The sequence below is a fragment of the Choloepus didactylus genome, chromosome 3, assembly GCF_015220235.1.
Source record: "Choloepus didactylus isolate mChoDid1 chromosome 3, mChoDid1.pri, whole genome shotgun sequence".
Lineage (NCBI taxonomy): Eukaryota > Metazoa > Chordata > Mammalia > Pilosa > Megalonychidae > Choloepus > Choloepus didactylus.
The window spans coordinates 44,233,434-44,253,875 of NC_051309.1; the positions used below are offsets into that span (position 1 = coordinate 44,233,434).

The 20,442-nt window shown below is 38.7% G+C and overlaps 1 protein-coding gene and 1 pseudogene across 14 annotated transcripts in view; both read right to left on the reverse strand.

Annotated features, from left to right (window-relative positions):
• APBB2 (amyloid beta precursor protein binding family B member 2) overlaps positions 1-20,442 on the reverse strand; it is a 447,074-nt gene that overhangs the window by 205,045 nt on the left and 221,587 nt on the right. For all 14 annotated transcript variants that reach the window (XM_037829667.1, XM_037829666.1, XM_037829663.1 and 11 more), the window contains one exon: positions 13,448-14,263. In XM_037829667.1, coding sequence (XP_037685595.1) covers positions 13,448-14,263 — 816 coding nt within the window. The remainder of the gene's footprint in view (positions 1-13,447; positions 14,264-20,442) is intronic.
• On the reverse strand, positions 19,218-19,719 carry LOC119529034 (annotated as a pseudogene).

A 20,442-nucleotide genomic window follows, 5' to 3' on the forward strand; every position in this document is an offset into this window, starting at 1 on the left:
ATACCTCACACCGTGTAACCTCCGGATTGGCAAAAGGCCCTATAAAAAGAAATCCCACCGCCCAACTGCATGCTTTCCCCTCCAAGCAGCCTTTCTCCCGGCAGGGGCCACCTTGAGGCTTCTCTCAAATAAAACTTTTCTTTGATACCTGCTCATTTGGCTTCGTTGCCTGACTTTCGAACCAAACTACCTTACACCAGCCTGATGTCATTTAAATGTTTGATTCTTCTGACTCCCCTTTGGCTGAGACCATGTTTCTCAAGCAACCTCTGCTCGTGCCTAGGGATCTCATGCAGGTGTCTAGAGAAAAAAGAATGCTTAGTCTTGCAATTTTGAGGAAATCAGGTCTTGCAATAATTATTTCTAATTGTGATATAATAATATACTGGCATTAAGAGTATGCACTGATCATACAGCATCAAGAATTTCAGCACGTTGGAGAGTGATAATTCTCATCACAAATTAATAAACTAATATGCTGGCTTTAGTGTATCAGTCTCATGAACTTGATTAATGAGTCCATCCCTGAGAGATTGCTCTGCTTGCAGAGCCTGGTTTTAGAACCTCTCAGTTAAACCCTAGATCACAGTGATTTCACCAAGGCCATGAAGGCTATCCGAAAGTCTGTTGGGTGTGTTACCTGGCACAGACCCCTCAACATCAACTTGTAGTTGGAAAAGCACTCTTGTTTTTCTACATGTGACCCCTTTACTTAGAGAAGTAAAAATAAGAGAAATAGAATGTGTCATCACTGCAGTTAACAGCTCAGTCATTGGTAAATGAGGTATCTAGGCAGCATTCTAGAAATACAGCTAAATTGAGTTTAATATTTAAAATGGGGAAAAGAACAGACTGGTTAAATCCATTACAACTATTATCTTGTTTTTTTCAGCAGCCCTCTACTACTATCCAATAGGGTTAAGTAACCCATATTCCCACCCTGTCCTTATCCTATCCCCCTTCTACATCTAAGTATGGTTAAAATAACCTCACACACACAAAAAGAACATACGAAAGTCCCAGACATGGTACAAGACTTTGGTGTCCAGGTGAAAAAGTCTGCATCTTCCTAACTTCACAACTCTAACTTCAAAACATCACCCCCTGGCTATTCCCACATGGTCTCAAACTCTCACATTTAAAATCTTTCTCCAAAAACTAGTTCTTTCACCAAGTTTCAATATTTCTGAAAAATCAGCATTTTCTTAGTCTACAAATTGAAAGTCTGATATCTTTTATTCTATCCTCCACCTCACCACCCACATGTAGTCAATCACTACATCCCAGGGATTCATCCTTTCCTCCACTTCTGTTCTATTCTTAAACTACTAGTCTTGTCCAGTTCTCATCATTGCAAACAGATTACTGTGAGATTCTAATGACTGCCTCCTTTCTTTGCCTCTGCAACATATACTAGCCACCAGTGTCAGATATACCTTCTTCAAATACTGCCTTACAAATAGCAGGCACTCTGCTTTTCTTTTCTATCGTTTTTCATGAACAAAAGTGAGTTTACAATTGAACATTAGCACTCTCCAATATTGCCTCCACTTACCTATCTGACCTTCAGTCTCACAATGATCCACTATAGACTCTTCTCTCCAACCAAACTGCTGGAAGCACTGATCTTCATTTCCCAAAGGTGATTCCATGGAGTCTCTGAGTTCAAAACTATTTTCATAACCCTATGTTGTTATTTATAACTTTTTTCACTATGATAGCATTGGCTGATAATGAGCAAAAAATGGTGGGTAAAACAGCTATCACCTGATCCCAAATCAAGGCAGAGACACAATCTGTACTAGTAATTACTGTATTCCTCAATAATACACTCCCAGTAAAAACAAAGCCAGTTTCAATTAAATATATCCTTGATGAAGCAGTAAAAGCTAATAATTGTACTAAATCTCAATCCTCAAATACATATCTTTTTAGTGCAAGTATAAATAAAACACGTGGGCTGTATCCTGAAGTACGGCTTTTTTTTTTCCCCCAAGAAAAAGCACTTGTATGACCATCTGAGTCACAAGCTGAACTAGCTGCTTTTCTAATGGAATACACTTTTTACTTGAAAAACTATGGTTATTCAAACTTGGGTAATGGGAAGACATCTTCTCAAAAATGAACAAAGTAAGCCTGTCACTTGAAGGAAACAACTGACAGTATTTGAGTATCTGTTGCCAATGATAAAATGTGAGCTCTCAAGCAAAAATTAGAATTTTCAAAAACCTGTATCTATTACTGTGAGCTTGACAGCTTCCCAATAATTAAAGACTTTTCTGATGAGATAGCTGGTGATATTAACAAATGCAATGTTTTGATATTACATGATGAAATGTGTCAACATTTGGAAAATCTTCATAACTCACTGAACCAATGTTTTCCAAATCACCAATGCATGATGTTACAAAATTATGCATGGGTAAAGTACCTATTTAAAGTATATGACAGACCAATGGATTTTAATATAACAGAGTACCAAAAAAAGTCATTATTTTGGTTTCAGAGTCCACATTGTAACTAACCTTCAAGATACTACCACTTATCAACTTTTACTGTAATGTCAAAAAAGAATATTCACAATTATGTGTAAATGCTATAATATTCTTTTCTTTTCCACCCACATATCTGTAGGAGATCAGCATGATTTTCTTCAGCTAATTTAACCAAAACAATATATTCAGACAGAGTGAAGGCAGAAGCAGATACAAGAATCTAGCTGTCTTCATTCGAGTCATATGTTAAAGAGATTTTCAAAATATAAAACAATGTCACTCTTTTCACTAAACCATTATTGGTTTTGGAAAAAAAAAGTTATTTTTCATTTAAAAATGCTATTTTGTAAATATCAATTGGTTCTTATACTTAAATGAATATTTTTAAATGTCAGTTTTCATTTCTATTAATAGAGTAAATAGCGATAGATATAATCCACATAAACATTAAATCTTTGGGGTTCTCAACAGTTTTTGAGAGTATAAACGGGTATCAAGACAAAAGAGTTTGAGAACACTGCAAGCTATTCTTTTGCTTTCCTCCAGTTTCTTTTTCCTGTGTGTCCTCCACTCCTTCCCTTCTCCAAATTCCTTCAATCTTTCAATTCTACCCACTCATGCGTCGGCATGAGCCCCCTCCAGGACAGGTAATGGCTTGCTCACCTGGAACTGCATCATCTGTTCTATACACTTAGTACTTGGCAAAAACCTACCTGGTATCACTACTTATATTTTGAGATAAATTTATTCATTCAAAAAATATTATCTGAACATCAAACATGTGCCAGGCACTGTTTATTCTAGCTGCTGGGGTTACAGCCAGGGCCCTTTCCTCTTGCAGCTCAAGCGTAGCCTTGCCATTCGAAGTACAGTCAAGCACCAGAAGTATCAGCATCATGAGAGCCTTTAAAAATTCAGAATCTCAGGACTCGGCACAAACCCACTGAATCAGAATCTGCATTCAACAAGATCCCCAAGGGATTCTTCTGTACATTACAGTTTCAGAAGGATTTATGCACCTCCCACATTACTGTGAACTTCTTGGAGTTAAACCATTATCTTAAATTGTTGTACTGCTAGTATAAATAATAAAATTTACTTGTTGTACTAATCATTCAAATATGGGCACTCAATAAATGAATTCATTTCTGGAGATTTTTTAAAAAAGAACAAAGGCATAAATGGTCTATATCCTGAAGAAATTTTTCATCTTATAATAGAGTATAAGACAATAATTATAATGATTGCAAACACTTAAAAAAATATTTTCTGGGTGCCAGGTATTGTGCCAAAAACAACCTTATAAGGTAGGTGCTATTATCATTCCCATTTTATAGATGTGAAAGTTGGGCTCAGAGGTCAAGAAGGTGATGAGGCTGGGATGTGAACTTGGGATGTAAGACTGTAAACCCCAGAAAGTGGTAAACACCACAGGATGTTAAAGAGATTTAAAATCTTCTTAAGGAAGGAGCCTGACTGTGAAGGGAAGATAGTGTCCTAATCTTGGAACTGCCCAGAGCACTGAGTTCAGTTCCTTGTACATATTAGGACCTCAAGAGATACTCAATGACTGAAGGGATGTGTAAGAGGATAAAGGTTAATCTTCTATCATCCTCACTAAAAGTATCCTAAAAATAAACAAGTCTAGATTTTTACCTATCCAATAACCCCTCAATCCATTCAAAACATATATAATGAACCAGAGGTGAAAATGCTTCTCCCTGGTGTATTATATGTGGGACATAATCTCTGACCAGGGGCCTTTATGCATAATGCATGAAAGAAATATAAGCAGGAGTCAGAAGGACAAGACATCAACTAAAAGATGAAAGATACTCAGAAACCCTGAAAGAATTTGGGTATTTGTTCTGGGGAAAGAAGGAAGGGCAAAAGCCCGTGTCTAACGTGAGTAAGGGATGAATAGCATTGTTGGTTAAAGGCTCCCCACGGGACAAAGCCCTAGAGCAGAAGCAGAAGGGCAAGGTAGGAACTGAAGCGTTAGCCCATTACTGAGATGTGTCCCTAGAAGCTTCCATCAGCAGATGCCTCCCCAGTCCCCAGCCCTTGAACTTCCTTTGCTGCACATCCCATCAGCCCCACCTCAATGATTTAGAGTTGGGGTCTTCTCTGCTTTCTCACTTTCTAACAGCTCCACATGGAACTGTGACCACATTTTCTTCTAGAACATTCTTTGAAAAAGTTCTACAGTCCTTTTAATACCACTGTACATGTCTGTGCCGGTTTGAATGTATTGTGTCCCCCAAATGCCATTGTCTTTGTAGTCTTGTGGGGCGGGCGTTTTGGTGATGGTTGGATTTGCTTGGGGTGTGCCCCACCCAGCTGTGGGTAATGATTCTGATGAGATGTTCCCATGGAGGCATGGCCCCACCCATTCAGGGTGGGCCTTGATCAGTGGAGCCATATAAATGAGCTGACTGGGTGGGGGGGGGGAACGGAGTGCAGCTGGGAGTGAAGTTTTGAAGAGAAGCAAGCTTGCTAGAGAGGAACGTCCTGGGAGAAAGCCGTTTTGAGGCCAGAACTTTGGAGCAGACGCCAGTTGCCTTCCTAGCTAGCAGAGGTTTTCCGGACGCCATTGGCTATCCTCCGGTGAAGGTACCCGATTGCTGATGTGTTACTCTGGATGCTTTGTGGCCTTAAGACTGTAACTCTGTAGTGAAATAAACCCCCGTTTTATAAAAGCCTATCCATCTCTGGTGTTTTGCATTCTGCAGCATTAGCAAACTAAGACAACGTCCAACAGGGATTAAACAGGCTTTCACAGACCAGTCATCTTCCATGCCTAATCATCACATGCCATCAGGTGTATGAGAATAGGTGTCCTGGTAACAAACAACAGACCAAAACATTAACTTCCCAAACAAGCCATTTATAGAGTGGAGGCTGTATTCATAATATCCCAGATGTACCAATTCAGTGCTATCTATATGAAGATTTCTTCAAATAACAATGAGGGAGAAACCACCAACTAATAATGTCCTTAATGTGATACTACAGAAGAATTCTGGTGAGGATCAAATTTAATCCTACTCAAGAGTATAACTATGAAATGCAAGTTCACGTACAATAAATATCAGCCCCTATCCTAGATATCAAAGGCAATGGCTTGCAGTTGAGTTCATTTCACTCTTTCTGACCATTCCACATAGAAATCTAATTGTTAAATGATTCAATTTTTCCAGTCAAATCTCTTTAAATATGAAGCTTTTATTTCACTGTTGTGCATCCAACGGTTCTCATAGGGAAAAGCAATATATAAATTAAAAGTAAGAGTAATCTGTAACAGCCTCACATTTATGAAAGCAAACTGGGTATATTAACTGAGTCAGACTTAGAGGCACAAAATTTATGAACCACCCACATTCCAGCTTTTGAAAAGCTAATGTTTTCCCTCCTCTAACCAAATTAACAGACGGAAAACTCTGAAAAGTCATCTAAAGATGTCTTCGGAAATTTCAAGTATGTTTGCTTAACAGTTCCTATCACGCTTTATGATTCTACCAGAAGGCAAGGGACTGAAACTAGGACGCCTGTGATTAAAGGAAGTCTGTAGATTTCCCCATTCAATGATGTTCCTACTGTGGCATTACACTTGTATGTAGCTGTAATGGCAAAGAACAAGATTAGCCTAGTTCTTTCTACCATAATAGTTTCTTGTGTGCATGGTGGCTGAATCGATCGACACTTGCAGCAGGGGTTCCCAAGCTCAGCGCCCTGAGCTGGGGAAGACAGAACCCATCTAAAGGGGGCTGTCACATTATGAGATTTCTGAATTTACAAGAGAAAGGAGAGACCCTATTTGTATGTAAAATCTCCCAATTTCTAACCATTGACATCTAATTCAAAGTTTTCTAAAATACTCTACCTACCAAATAATGTGTGTGTCTGGGGGCACATGCTCCCCAGTACTGTCCACACAAAGTAACACACAAAGCTTCATCTCTGAAGCTTCCACGGCATCATCTGGCCTTTGAATTATAAGATCCCTAATGTCAGGGTCTTATCTTTTTTATATATATTCCATATAGCTCCTGAGAAAATCCTGTATATTTAATAAGCAATAAATTTCTCTTAAACAAGAAAGAAAAAATTATTATTGAAATTCCTGTCCATCTGTTTAGCTTTGCTCAAAAGGAATAACCTCATCTTCTTATGTTCCCTGAGCTATCCTACTCTCCACAGCTGAGCCATACTGCTAAATGTTAAACTTTTCTGTGTCTTTATCATATTATTCTGTCTTTTCAACTTATTTCCAATCTCAGTTGGGTTGTGGTTTCATGTTTACCAGTAACAGGTCCAAGCCCAAATTTCCTCATCTCCACAATGAAGGATTTGGGCTAAATGCTGAGGTCCATTGCAGCATGCTTCTATTTGCTTTCAATTCTCACAATACCTGCAACTGTGAGCTTTCTTTCTTGGAAAATCTGAATACAGTTTTTACAAATTTCCTCGTATATCTTTTGGTGTTGCATATATTAAGGAGCTGTCTATGAAGACGTCTAAACATCTCTTCCTCTTCTTTGCCTGGAAGCTTGGGCTACACAGAGTATGGGAACTTTATCTTTCCTTCATTCTAACTGGAGTGTGATGTGCAAAATGAGAAGAAAAACACTTAGACACCTTTTGAGAAGTACTGTACATATGGGGTGCGGATTATCCATGGAGATAGGAAACTGTATGTGAGCTATTTGAGATCGCAGGCGGGTTCTAATTTATTTCTCTGTCTTGGATGGCTAGCACAGTACATAGAGTAGACTTTTAAAAACTGACATAGATATATATGAATTAACAAATGAAAGAATGAATGCAGAAACTAACACACAAAGGAATGATGAATTTGACAACTCTGAAATTTTTGTTAACTTACACAGAAGTGGATGGGTAATATTTCTCAGTGAGAATCACAGTAATGTTACAGATCCATTACATAGATAAGTTTAAGGTTGGTGACTATCTGCATATTCCTGAAGCCCTTTGGCTTTTAAGACAATAAATCTCTCTATATATTTTATTAATTTAAGATTCTTTTGTGAGGATAATGAGTTTGGGCAAATAGTTAAATGAAATTTGACCAGAAATTTTTCTGAAAGTGGCTAGTAGTACTTTTACTACGAACCCACTGAGTCACCCCCTCCCAATCTTAGGGACTTCTCATAGTAGCTCCATGCACACTTCCAAGGGCATAATGACGTCACCTGGCCCTGGTGACAGACTGACCAGAGGACTCCACCCTGCCTGCTTCCTAAGAAGCCTCTGTCCTCACTACCCTTCTCCCCAGAAGTTACACAACTTGTCAAACTGGAAACCGAATTTTAATTTTTCAAAATGCCAGTACAGCAGACATTGGGGTGGGGCGGTGGGGGGAAGAATTAAACTTCTTAAGTGATTTTTTTTTTTAAAGAGTGATTTTAAAAAAAGAAAAGGATTCCTTACTTTTCAACAATTTCGAGGGACAATAATCTCCCAAATCTCCAACAAAGATAATTTCAAGTGCCCCAACATCCACACCCCAATCATCTTTTTGTTCCCTGAAGTACCTACTGTAATAGTTTACAGATAGAAAGCAACCCAAAACTCTCTTGAGCATTTAATTGATTATATATTTTTGTTTAGAATTTTCTAAAAATGCTTAATTAAGCAAAATCATTTTCTTCCTCAAGTTCATGCGGTAAGATAACAAATATTTTAATATATCTTAAACCCAAGATATTAAAATCTAATGTGGATAACACCCATCTACCCCATAACATAGTGTGCCCAAGCTGTTTTGGAAATGTCTCATATCTGTCTTCTTAAACTCCTCCTGTCACATTGTGGAACTCTCCACTGAGAAGACAAGACAGGAAAGCTAGTGAATCACTAAAAGGTGTTTGAAAGATTAAAATTAATTCAGCAGCGCAAACCAGCTGAAAATTTTAAGAAAAGAGGGGTAGGAATTTTATTAAATCAATTTAAAAATTATTTAGGGTTGAAATGGCTAAAATCCATTTGGGATAAAAATGAATAGCTCATATACTTAGAAGAAGTTTCTAAAAGTGTTTGAACACAAATGAATTCAAAGCTCAAACACTCTTAAACTCAGTAAGGCCAGAAATAAAAAGCGTTACCAGGTGTATTGACATAATTGGGTTTGTACCTTGTTTTTTGCCCTCACCAACTATCCAGCTTGTAAAAGAGCTTCACTTTGCCTCAAAACTGGAAACCAATTAAATTTCAGATATCAAAGGATTTAAACTAAAGCAAAATGTATAAATTTGCAATGCAAGGCAAAGTGTGACGGCAACTGAAATCAAGATGGCCTTTGTCCTTGGCACTGGCCCTCCTGACTTGCAGACCTACAGATGCAAATACAAAGAATGTTTGTGGTGGACTGAATCACTGGCCCCAATTTTTCATCTCTCCCTGTAGCCTAGAATATAAGTAAAAATCACTTTATCCAGATGCTCTAAACAATTATTTTATACAAGTAGTGCTTACTTTTTCTATTTCTATACTGTACTAATACAGCAAACTTCAGAGAATTAGGTAATGACAGTAATCCAGCTCCATTCATCCAAACAGTTAACATTTATGGAGCCTTTTACTATGTGCAATGCAGAAGGTGAAGAGAGTCACATATATACATAATGAAGACTTGGCTGCTTCTTTCATGGAACTCTAAATCTAAATGGAAACTTAATATGGAGTAAGGCTGCAAACCACTAAGAGGAAAACATTAATTGAGACTTGAAATCATTTGTTTAAGGGTACAGATAAAGGACTTTCTACAGCTCAGTAGTTCTAAAAAGACAGAAACTGACATTTGAGCAAAATCTCAATTGCTTATATGAATGAAAAGATCCTCTAAAATATAATTTTCCATTTTCCAGATTCTCAAGATAACTGCTGAGTTGAACTGGATGGTATTTGATTTATTTGGCCTTGGGGGCCATATACTAACTTTTGAGACCAGGGCACAGTGGAAAAAACACTGGATGCTGGGTCAGAAGACCTGGGTTCAAGTCCCAGCATGGCCACATGTATGTGAGAAAGTACCATGAACTCAGCAGGCCAAAAGAATTTCACTGTGCTTTCCCCAGAGACTCTGGTCATACAGCCCCATCCATTGTGAGGGACATCATCAATAAAGTTATAAAACATGTACCCAATACCAAACTCAGACATTGATTAAGATATAACACCAAATGGCTTACTTAACACATCATTTAGCCCACTGTCACACCACCTAGATTTGGCTTTCTCTATGAATAATCCTGCCCTGTGCCCTTTACCAACGAACCTATTTCATTGAAACAGTTATTACACAAGAGGTATCAAGTTCCTACTTGATGTGACTTCATCTTGTTAAACCTGAAATTAAATCTAAGTTACATGTTGGTACCACTGACAACTGTACCCGAGGAGCTCCAAATGTTGTATCTTTCAAAAGTTTTCATGAAGCAAACATAAAACGCCAAGTGATTAACACAAGAGACTACAGACATTCTGGCCATCATACATTTATCTGCGCTATCGTGTTCATCTGAGGCCACTGAAGGAACTATATCTCTGACAAAACCACAACTAGATTAAAAGTTCTCACTTGCAAGTTTACCTTCTTCTAGAATTGGGATCAAGTCACTCTTTTTAACTTTTCGAAACTCCTGTGAAAACTCAGTAAATTCACAGATGCTTTTCTTTCTTCTAGTAGCCTCCTTGTCTCAAAGGACAGACTACACAGGAGGAAAAGAACAGCAATATATTATATACATGATTGATTGTACATGAAAAGTTACTAAAAAGCTGGAGGGGGCAATTCAGAAAGAAAGGGAAATAGAAAGTAGTCAATCTCTGAGTTAGGCAGTGCGTTTTATTTTATAAATAGCATTCTAAATTGGAAAGGATGCCCCTAAGGTAGAAATGATCTACTCTTATTTTTCTAGGCTCTCCAAAGCGCAGTCTATAATCCAAAGATAACTGTGTCATGATTTAGTCATAAAATGCACACCATTGTGATGAGTATTCACTTAACATACAGCAAATAAACAAGCAAATATACTTTATATGTTTGTGCTAAGGCATGCACACCAGTATCTTACAAAATATTTGCTCTTAGTTTTTTTCTCCTTTCAACAGTTTGAATTTGAGTGTATACACACACACATACACACACACTATACAAAACATACAATGAACACTGATTTTTACCATTACAAGTGAAACATACAATGTTTAAATTTTCATGTTCATTTTAAACACTCTCAGTATGTTTCACTGAAAAGATGAAATAAAAAAAATACAAATGCTGGATAAGTGCCTATTTTATTGTACTCACTAACTTACATAGTGGTTACTACATGAAACTCTAAAGTGTGATTATGACATAGAGGTTTCTTTTCAGTAGGGGTTCTAAAATTATTAATATTAGTATTTTGAGACAATGCAGCAAGCTAAAATAGGTGCAGGGATCCCAAAGTGACCATTTTGTAGGCCAGCACAGGTTTGGCTTCTAATGCTTTTTAAAAACACTATCTCATTGCTTTAGAGTCCCAGCTAATAGATTTTTACTAGTATATTTGGTTCAAATTATCTGTCCTTAGCAATCATCAAGGGCCATCATAAATTGCCATCCTTACTTTAAAATTCAAAGGTCTCCAAAACAGACTCCGAGAGAGACAACCGAACATATCTTCCCAACATTGTCAGGAAACTCTAGTTCAGTTCACATCGCATGCCAAGAACTTTCATGGATTGTGTGGGAAAAAGCAACAGAAAGTAGCACCAGGACACCGAGCAAATGTGGGGTAAGGTCACCACATAGCTGATCCCAAAAGGCTTCCTGGAGAGAGGGAGTTAAAGCCCTGTTTCAGGAGTGCCAGTAGATGGAATGCCATGCACTGTCTGCTCAAGCTTTGTGCTTTCCACAGGCCCTTACAGACACCAGCACTAGGTCAGAAATTAAAGAGACTATGGCTAGCAATAATCTAAAATACTCATTAATGAAGGGGTGGCTAAATAAATCGTGGAACGTGAATAGAGTGGAATAGTACACATAAAACTTAAAAGACTGAGGTAGAAAAACAGTTTGGGCTGATTTAGACTGATCTACAAAATGCATTCTTAGGTGGAAAAGGCAAAGCATTTGTAAAACAATCTAATTTGAGTAAATTTTTTGTTTTACCTTTTTACTATGGAAAATTTCAAACATAAAATTAGAGAGAATAGAATAATGAACCCTCAGATACCCATAACCCGGCTTTAACAATTATTAGCTTATGGACAATTTTGTTTCTTTTTTTATCTCCCCCCTCCCATTATTCTGAAGAAAATCCCACACACAATATTATTTAAGTATATATCTCTAAAAGATAAGGACTCTTCAAAAAATCATTATCTCATAATTTGGGTAAACTGGTATTAAGTGTATTTTTTATTATAAATGTGGGTATATGCCTAAAATATTTTCTGGAAGGAAACACAAAAAAAAGGGGGGAGTAGTGGTCGTCTTTGGGGAAGGGGCTAGTGTGTGGAATAAGGCAGGCTTTATGACTCATTTGATAATTTCCAGTGAAATTTAAAAATTAACTACAATAGAACATATCATGCCTGGAAGAGAGGCAGAAAGGCCACCATGACCGGAGAAAGACAGTGAGGTGTTAGCGGATATGTTGAAACCAGGAGGTGAAGTTTAGCTGTGAGATGCTCAAGGAGTCTTTTATGTAGATTCAAACACTAGAAGGTGACAGAGTCCATTAGCCACAGGATCTGAATTGTATAAATGGGTAAAATGGATATCGTTATGATCTCAGTGACATTACTAAACATAATTATGATTCCAGTAATGTGCAGGTTCAGGCACTGATGAGATGAAATGGACTCATCTCAACTTCCCTATTTCCATGTCCAGCTATTACAGAAAGCTGATGAAATGTATCATCAAAAGCACCAGGATTTTAAAGGGCATCTCAAAAACATTGTTTTTAAAAAGTTAATGTTTTAACTTTCTTCTTCTCTTTTCTTTATTGGCATTATTTGTAATTTCTACATCATACAGAATGGGGAAAAATATTATTTCCTTCTCTGGTGGTTCTATTGGTTCTATTTGTTATATGTGTATAGCATTTGCAAAGCACTGGCACCCACTAGAGTAGCTTCTTTTGTGAGTGCTTGTTTACATTGAATTTAGACACAACAAAGCTCTCCAAATTTTTTAATCTTGTAAGCAGTCTAGTGAGGGATTATGAGAAGATAAGATTAAAAGTAGATGACTCTTAGGACACTGTTGTATGTTTGCCACAATTTCAACACCTTTGAAAAATACAAAGATCTCACGAATACAGAAAAAAGTAAAGGAAGACTAGTCTCAATTAGACTACTCAAAATCCTGAAGCAACACTATTTTCTCATTTTCAAATATCACTTCAACAAGACTAATAAAATGTTCCCCAGTAAAGGTCAATGGGGAAACAACTTTAATGAAAAGACTTTTTAAAAGATTTGAAGTTATTATTTCGTTAATTTGAGCATAGTAAGTTCTTCTGAGAACTTTAAAATAGTTGGTTCTCTTAATCAGGTTATATCCAGCCCCTAGCAATTGTATTTCCTTTTATTAGTTTGCTTAACCAAACCCAGTATTTCTAGATAGTTTAGAGAAACTGTTCACTTAAGCACTGGCAGAAAAAATTCTAAATAGATGATATTTAACTATATTTAACACAAAAGACCTATTCCTATTACAAAAATGCTTAGCAGAACAAGCATGATCCAAAATGAATTCCATCGAAAACACAGTAGACGGGAATCGAACAACATTTTTCACGTAAGTTTTACCCCCATTTTACCCCTAGAGGCTCATACTCTTCCCTGCCTGGAAATGGGCTTTTTCCGTCAGCCCATCGATAACTGAAAACAACAGGGGCGGGTTCCATCATAGGCTACACCTTTCCCAAGGTTACCTGTTTCATCCGGGGAACTGGGGGAGGCGCTGTCATGGGACAACGTCGTCCAGCTGGACTCCTCATCGCTTGGCGCCAGGTTCTGGATTCGGTGTAGGGCACAATCGGTTTTGGCCCCCGTTTTAGGGTGATCCTTCTTGGTCTCTGGGCTGGATGACACTGTGGCTACTTGGCCATCTTCAGGGCTAGACTGGGCCTTGTTTGGTTTCTGCAGCAGCAAATCCCCGTTCCCAATGATGGTGGAGGCCTGGCCCGGGCCTGGCTGGGGCTTCTCCTCCACAACCCCATGGTGGTGGTCTAGGTTCTGCTCTAGTTCTCTGGCTGAGGTTTCTAGGTCTGCATAGTAATTCAGAAAGCTCTTGGTTCTCCTGGGCTGGGAGGGTACAATTTCACAGCCTGAAGAATCCGGCGGATGGGGCTCTTTACCCTCCAACTTCTCAGAAGTTATGTTTCTGACTGCAGTGGGGCTGACGTTTTTGTTGAGGTCCTGCTGCCCTTGTTCTGCAGCCTTCCGGAGCTGGTTCTCCCCATTTTTCACTAGTTTGATGTTGGCAGAGCTGTGTCCCAGCAGGGGCTGTGCAGCTGGATCTGAGAGGCCCATTGCCGCCTGGATATTAGTTAGTGCATATTTTTTCCTACATTTGGGGGGTGTGCTATTCTTGGCTTCTGTGTGTTTTATTTCAGCATTCAATAGCTCATTGTGGGAAGAACGGAGATTAAGGGTATTGGGTGGTGTGGCTGGGCTGTTTCGATTAGCAGCGTCTGTAGTTCCACTGCTGGCCATAAACACTGCCAAGGTGTCTGCACTTGAGTCAGCTAGAAAAAAAGAAAAAATGGTTATTAGATGCCTGAGTACAGAGCGAGCAAACATCTCTATATAGAAAACTGAATTAACTGTTTTGATTGCATGATATACTCTTGTAAAACTGACCCATTTTCCTCTTCATGTCACTGTTTGCTCCCATGTTAAATAGAAGCAAATAAAGGGCTTAATGTGAATGCACAAAAGTCAATTTATAGAAAAGCTAAGAGGTCTGAGGGTCCAAATTTTACCAAGAATCGAAAAGCATCTCTTCTTTTGAATTCATATAAAAGAATTTTCTTCTGGTAGCTAGTCCTCATTTTTTACAACATTGAAAATCATCTCTCTTCTAAACATTTATACCACATTTCTTTTCTGTGGTTCCTTCAGGCCACAACAACAAAAAAAATGCTAAAAATTCCTCTGGGCTCAGCCTTCTTAATTAACCTGAGAGGGCACTGTTCAATGATGCGCCATATGTCCAAGATAACTGTTCCCAACCAGGTTTAGAAATTGTATTCTGAATGCCTGGAAAATCAAACCTCCATTAGAGCTTGCTGATGTCTTTGTGAACATTTTTGACCTGGCCTCAGTATTTGTACTAGATAGAAATTTGGAAGGAATGACTTAATTTTTCAGGAACATGCATACAAGAACTGTTACTGAAAATGCAGCATTGAGCCCTTGGCGACAAACATGTTAGAGTCTCCAAAGGAGACTGAAGATATTCCACTGAATTAAAATACAGACTCAGCTGCTTGCAGTCATCATGTGCCCTCGCAGAACTCCTAGGAAACTATCTGACAGTTGCATTTATCTCAAATATTATTCACACCATCAGTGATTTATGCCTCTTGCTAGGAAGAAAGGGAGGCTTCTCAGACTAGAAGGGAATAAAACCCATCAGTAAGAATTCCTTGGGTTTCAGATTTCTCAGTGGTGAGGGGTGACTTCTTTCTTATCTGATCCTTTGCCCTACACTAAGCCCTTTGAGTTCTACACCATCAGCAGAAGAATTAAAGGAGAGCTCCTAAGGTTCTACAGATTGTATTCTGACAGCTCCCACTTCCTCCCCCAGGCAAAACAGAGAGCTCCAGAGGAGATGAGGGCAAGAATTTCCCGTTTGGAAGTTTCTATCATCAAATACTCAGGTTGGAAGATTTTTGAAAAAAGTCACTCACTCATTCTGGAGTTCATGTGCTTCCAAGGAGCTAGGCAATGTCTACACTTTCTAGGTAACACCCATATTTGTAATGAAGTGACTGCGTGGCCCAGAGATAGTATCTATGAGCTTTGAGGCAAAGTGATTAGACCCTGGTCCCCATTCTTTAAAGTTATTCATAAAAATCCCTACCTACCCGTCACCACCCCACCCCAGCTCTTGGACCTCATTTTATAGGAATACAGAATCTTGTGTGTTTATCCCTTTTAAACAAGACTCTAACAATTGAATTTTTAAACTGTTTTCTCTACTGTTTTGGCTGCTGCTACTATCTTACGGAAAAAAAAATGTTTCAATTTATAATTCAACTCACTTAACAGTAGGATTTAATATGAGAAGGCCCACATTGAACCAAAATGAAGTCTTCTCTGAGATACAAATCTATAGCACACACACAAAAGAAAATTCTATTTAAATTCTTGAGTACTTAGAATGGCATTATTAAGAGAAAGTTGGAAATCTGTCGGTTTCTTAAAAGTCACGGCAAAAAATTTCCCTGAGGCAGTTTTATGTTGTTAGGTACTATTCCGGAAATGTTATTAAAGAGAAATTTCTATTTACTTTGTTTTTATAACCATAAATGTATGCAGAAAGAATGCCACTGAAATTTCTAGTGAGTTAATGTGCTCGTTTAGATGTATTATATCCCCAAAATGCCATGTTCCTGTGCGGGCAAAGGTATTAGTATTGATTAGGTTGGAATCTTTTGGATTAGGTTGTTTCCATGGAGGTGTTACCCACTCAACAGTGGGTAGGTAATACCTTTGATTAGATTATTTCTATGGAGGTGTGGCCCCACCCATTCAGGGTGGGTCTTGATTTAATCACTGGAGTCCTATAAAAATGCTCACAAACAGAAGGACCTCAGAGCAGCTGAGGGTGACATTTTGGAGAGCTGTTGCAGCCAAGAGAGACATTTTGAAGATGGCCATTGAAAGTAGACTTTTGCTAGCCCAGAGTTTGCCTGGGAGAAACTAAGAGAACACCCCTGGACACCTAAAGAGAAACATCCTGGGAGAAAGCTATTTTGAAACCAGAACCCCAGAACAGATGCCAGCCACGGGCCTGTGCCTTCCCTGACGACAGACGTTTTCCGGATGCCTTCGGTGATCTTTGGTGAAGGTATACTTGTGTTGATGCCTTAATTTGGACATTTTCATGGCCTTCAGACTGTAAAGTTGTAACCAAATAAACCGCCTTTAAAAAAGCCAATCCATTTCTGGTATTTTGCATAATGGCAGCATTAGCAAACCAGAACAGTTAATATTTAAGTAGCTTTTATATCCTGAATGTGACAGATGAAAACTTTTAACCATGTTCCCACCAGCCTTTTGATCCCATCTCCTTCCCTGTGCCCTCTTTAACTCTTCAGTGCTTGCTAGAAATCCTAGGGTGTGGAAGAAAGGGAGGTGTAATTAGAATAGTAGGATCCAATACAAACAGCTTTGTGTATATATATATATATTTTATATATCAAAGCCTGAACACAGTGTGAGTATGTCTTAGATATTAAATAATGGCAAAAGGTCTATACACAAAATAAAAGGTTTAGTCCTGGAACCAAGACAGCTCAGTTAATTCCATGAAGTACACAGCTGCCTCCAGGACCAAATATAACATCAGCTGAGAAATCATGCGGGCTCAGTGGGTCATCAAGTTGCTAGAGGTTAGCAAAGTCCTAGAAGGATCGAGGCTGCAGGAGGGAGGCGGTGCCCATGAGGTTTAGGAGCACAGAACTCTCAGTCAGAGAGACCAGGGCTCAAGCCCTGTGCACAGTACTTCCTAGTGATCTGGACACTTGGCTTTGGTTTCCTTCTCTGAAATGGCTATAGCAAGTAAGTAGCTGGAGTGGGGGTTAAAATGAGAAATGCCTGTAGAGTGTTTAGCATCATACCTAATAATAAATGTGGGCTCCTTCACCCCTTTTTACCTCAACAACAGAGCACAGGGCTGCATGCCATGGCCCCCGAATTAAACACCACCTTATTGGTCTAAGTGATATAAATGGTCTTGTTGTAGAGACACATGCAGAGTAAACAGACTGAAGAGAAAGGATGCAGGAGTTGGGTCTGTGAGTGTTCAACTATGAAAAAAATACATATTTCTCAGTTTTAAGAGGAAGGAGATTTGTCTTTCTTTTCTTTTCTTTTTTTTTTTTTCTTTTTCCATTTTAATTCCTTTTTTGCAAGCTAGGAAACAGAATCATGCTAAGCCAGTCTAGTCCTCTAGTGATCTAGGCCCAATCTTTCAGTCTGCAGCAGAAGGCCATAAGAATACAAAGGGCCAACAACAGGGTTATGAAACTCGAAGTAACTACTTGTCTACATTTTTCATTACAAACTACCAAAAATCCAGTCTTTAATGGCACGATATAAAGAAATCTTGATCTACAAAAGGACAGAATAACCCAAATCACACGCTGGCCACCCTATCAGTGAACCATATCAAAACTGGCCAAAGACTGGCGGAGGGAAAAAGTGTTGACTTTTGAAAACCTGCTCTGAGGTTTTAAAATTTCCTGGTTGCTGTCAATAAGAAAGCAAGTAAATATATTACAGATGCACCCACATTAATATTTGATTAGACCAAGGTCTTCCCTAGAATACAAAGACAGAGATAAGTACAGCTAATAAGATACTTAGATATTTTCAAATTACTTAGTAATAAGAAATTATACATACCACATTTTTCCATTTGTCACAAGAACAATTTGACAACAAGGACTATTTAAAAGAAACAATTAACTCTGAAAAGAGTGGTGGTCTGTCACAGAATTCCAAAATTTCGGTTGTATATAGTAAGCCAAAGGGTAAATATAGCTAACTTTTAATGATTTAAAAAAAAAAAAAAAAAAAAAAAACTGCTGATGGGCTGCCTGAAAGCCAAATTAATACTATAATCAGGTATTATGTTTTTGAACTAAGTTGAGTGAATTGGTAGCGGACTTAGGAAACTGCTCACAGTAGAATCTGGATGAGTGTCACGGAAGTGAAAAATGTATGCTTTTGTTTTCTCCAGCCTTTAAATGTTCTACTCCTCCTTAGACAGCTACATGTTTTTAGGAGAATCTGATAATCCTGGGGATTTAGGAAGAAAGTATTTAATCCTTCAAGTTTTTGGCTTAATTCTGTTTAAGAAAATCTAGGTGAAAATGGAAGGCTGATGAGTGATCTTTTTTATTCAGATGCAAATATTGTTAGCAATTCAAAGTCTTTTCCTCATTAAGCTCCCAGTGTTCTTAACTTATACATTTGACTCTGTCTTACAATTCTGTTTTGGTTTTTCCAAATGTCTCGTCATTTAGCAAAGTTATTTAGTATCTACTGTGTAAACAGAAAGCTTTATTAATATGGTATACCTAAATACTTTTTGCTAAAATACAATATGGCCAATCAAAACACCTCTGCATATATAGAATTCAGGTTTTCAAAGAAAGGAGTTGTATTGTTATAGTTTGGTTTAATGTGTTGAAATAAACTGTATTATAGCTAAAAAAAAAAAAAAAGAGTGGTGGTGGCAACACTTTCCACTGCAGAATAACTTCCCTCTTCCCTATACAATTAATATTGCTCTTCTTCCATTGCACAATTCAAGTGGAAAAACTCATCAGGAGCTTTGGCCAGGGCCAGGAGATGAAAAATAAAGCATGCCTTGGTCAGCTAATTGTAAGCTCAGTTAACATCTTTGGGATAGACCCATAAAATCTGGCCAGAGTTTTGTTATACATCTGCACGCTGCAGAATTCCTTAGCCCTTAGCCATAGTTTCTGCCCAACATCTGAAAGCTGGGCTCAGTTCCGTCTGTGGCTCTTCTCTGGGCCAAGATAGGTTCCAGTCATCAAAGTCTGGAATGCTATCATAGGAGTAACCCCAATGGCCTTTGGATGCATGGCAGGTGATGCACAGGTGGTAAAAATCCAGCAGGAACACCAGGATGCCAAAGATCAGGGCGGGCACGGTCCAGTCTGCCCCACACCCCTTTGCTGATGTAGCCCTCCAGCAGGACAGCATCTCTAATAAATGATAAAGGTGCCAATCAAAAACAGCACAATGGCAAGTGCAGTGGCCTAATAAGGAATCTTAGGAGGGCTTTTCTTAAACTGACGGCCAATGTAGCCATCATCTGTGCTGGAGAGCCTCGAATATTTCACTTTTCTACTGGGAATTCTAGTAGCCAGGTTGGTAAGAGATGACATCCTAACAAGCTGACACAGAGCTGCAGTCACAGTGCTGCGCCAGGCTGCCCTGTTGGCAGCCAAGGTGTCCAAGGCTGCATAGCACACCCTATCTAACTGTCATCCTGCCTGCCCCAACCCAGACCAGTGAGGCTGTGTTTTTTTGAAGGAAAGAAAATCTTATAATGTCTCCTTAAACCTTCTAGAATTTAGCTGTTTTCTTTGTAATCAAAAGGCCTAAGAATAAGTCTAAAATCCTTACTATGACATACAAGTTACAAAAAACCCCCATCTCTTTGTAAAATGAAGATAACAATAGTGTCTATAATTCACTGAGCTTTTGTTGAGGACTAAGAGAGGTAACTGTCAACATTTAGCCTAATGTCTACCCCATTGTAAGAGCTTGATACAGGATACACATTAGCTATAGTTATTATCTTATAGTTCCTCCCTACCCCCAAAACACACTCTTTTCTCTGACCACCACCTCTCAGGCCGCCATCTATGGAGCACCTTCTTCTGGCCAGGCACTGTGCTGGGAATGGGGAAACCAAGACACACAAGGCAAGGCCCTCACCCCCAAACACGTCAACTTGACAGTGAACACAAATGCTGATGGTGCAGTAACAGGAATCAGCGTGGAAGGGTTTTTGTAAGGGGACAAAGGAGCAAGGGGGTCTCACCCCACAGTGAGGAGGATCTGAAGGTAAGAGAGGGTGGGTTACCAACAGGGAAGCCCACGCAAATCAAGACAGGAATGGAGAGGTCGCAGAAGAGATGGGGGAAGCTGCTGGGCA